General features: G+C 64.5%; 1 protein-coding gene across 1 annotated transcript in view; it reads left to right on the top strand.

Annotated features, from left to right (window-relative positions):
* Nucleotides 1-477, top strand: part of RASAL3 (RAS protein activator like 3) — a 12,671-nt gene extending 12,194 nt beyond the window's left edge. Inside the window, exons 13-14 of the mRNA XM_009885560.1 lie at nt 4-59; nt 177-477. Coding sequence (XP_009883862.1) covers nt 4-59; nt 177-477 — 357 coding nt within the window. The remainder of the gene's footprint in view (nt 1-3; nt 60-176) is intronic.
* Nucleotides 478-1,722: the final 1,245 nt, after the last annotated feature.

Below are 1,722 nucleotides of genomic sequence, written 5' to 3'. Positions count from 1 at the left end.
GAGCGCCTCCGGCAGCAGCTGGAGGAGGCGAATGCCCGCGCGGCCAATTTGGGCGCCAGGTAGGGATGGGGAATGGGTGCCCCAAACCAATGGGTGCCCCAAACCAGTGGGTGCCCCAAACCAGTGGGTGCCCCCACCACCGCGTCAGCATCTCAGCTCATTCCCAACCCAATTAGGTTGACGGCGGCTGAAGGCACCAGGAAGAAGGACCTGGAGAGGCTGAAGAGCAGCGAAGAGAAGAACCGAGAGCTGGTAAGAGTCGGGGCGCAGGTGCACCCAGAGGTGAGAAGAGGGACCCGGGTGGGGACTGACACTGTCCCCTCGCAGGAGAGACGGCTGTCGGCGCTGGAGAGGGAGCAAGCGGAGCTGCGGGGTGCCATCGCCCAAGCCCTGGGGCACCCCAGGAGGACGGGACGCCGGATGTCGGCGCAGGGTTGGGATGAGAGCGGTGACGATGCTCAGGCCACCAGCGTGTAAGCGGCTGTCCTGATGTCCCCATTGAGTCCCTGCAGCCCAACCACCCACTATCTCCTGTGTCTTTCCGAAAGGTTTTTAATCCCGATCCCATGGCGTGTCCCTTCCCCAGGCAATAAACAGTACTGGTGTCACTGTCACAAGGTGCCTGGCTGTGTCCTGCCACCGCTCGGGGCTCTGTCCCCAGTCCCATCCTGTCCCCCGCAGCCTATGTCTGCCTGGGACATGCCCGGACCTGCGGCAGGGACAGGGACGTCAGGCACATGGTGGCTCCTGGGGACATGGTCATGAGGACCCTTTGAGGCAGTGACAGGGATGGCAGGGCCATGGGGACACTTTGGGGACAACAGGGCCACAGGGACCCTTTGGGACAGAGCCATGAGGACACTTTGGGGACAACAGGGCCATGGGACCCCTGGGGACACGGCCATGGGGACACTTTGGGGACAACAGGGCCAAGGGGACCCTTTGGGACAGGGCCATGGGGACACTTTGGGGACAACAGGGCCACAGAGACCCTTTGGGACAGGGCCATGGGGACCCTTTGGGGAATCACAGGGCCGTAGGGACCTGGGGACATTTTGGGGACAACAGACCCATGGGAACTCCTGGGAACAGGGCCACGGGGACACTGTGGGGACAACTGGGCCATGGGGACCCCTGGGGACAACAGGGCCAAGGGGACCCTTTGGGACAGGGCCATGGGGTCACTTTGGGGACAATAAGGCCACAGAGACCCTTTGGGACAGGGCCATGGGGATCCTTCGGGGACCACCGGGCCATGGGGACCCTTTGGGGAATCACAGGGCCGTAGGGACCTGGGGACATTTTGGGGACAACAGACCCATGGGAACTCCTGGGAAAAGGGCCACGGGGCACACTTTGGGGACAACAGGGCCACGGGGACCCCTGGGGACACTTTGGGGACAACAGGGCCAAGGGGACCCCTGGGGACAGGGCCATGGGGACACTTTGGGGACAATAAGGCCACAGAGACCCTTTGGGACAGGGCCATGGGGCTCCTTCGGGGACCACCGGGCCGTGGGGACCCCTCAGGGCAGGGCCCTGGGGACCCTTTGGGGATCACAGGGTCACCGGGACCCCTGGTGACAGGCCTCTGGGGACACTTTGGGGACATCAGGGCCACAGGGACCCTTTGGGACAGGGCCATAGGGTCTCCTCGGGGCTGACAGGACCCCCGAAGTCCCCTCGGGGCCGCCCCTTCCCAGACCGGCCCGACCTTCCCCT

This window comes from Charadrius vociferus, unplaced genomic scaffold (genome assembly GCF_000708025.1).
Source record: "Charadrius vociferus isolate BGI_N301 unplaced genomic scaffold, ASM70802v2 scaffold955, whole genome shotgun sequence".
Lineage (NCBI taxonomy): Eukaryota > Metazoa > Chordata > Aves > Charadriiformes > Charadriidae > Charadrius > Charadrius vociferus.
This window is presented reverse-complemented; position numbering and strand designations above follow the sequence as displayed.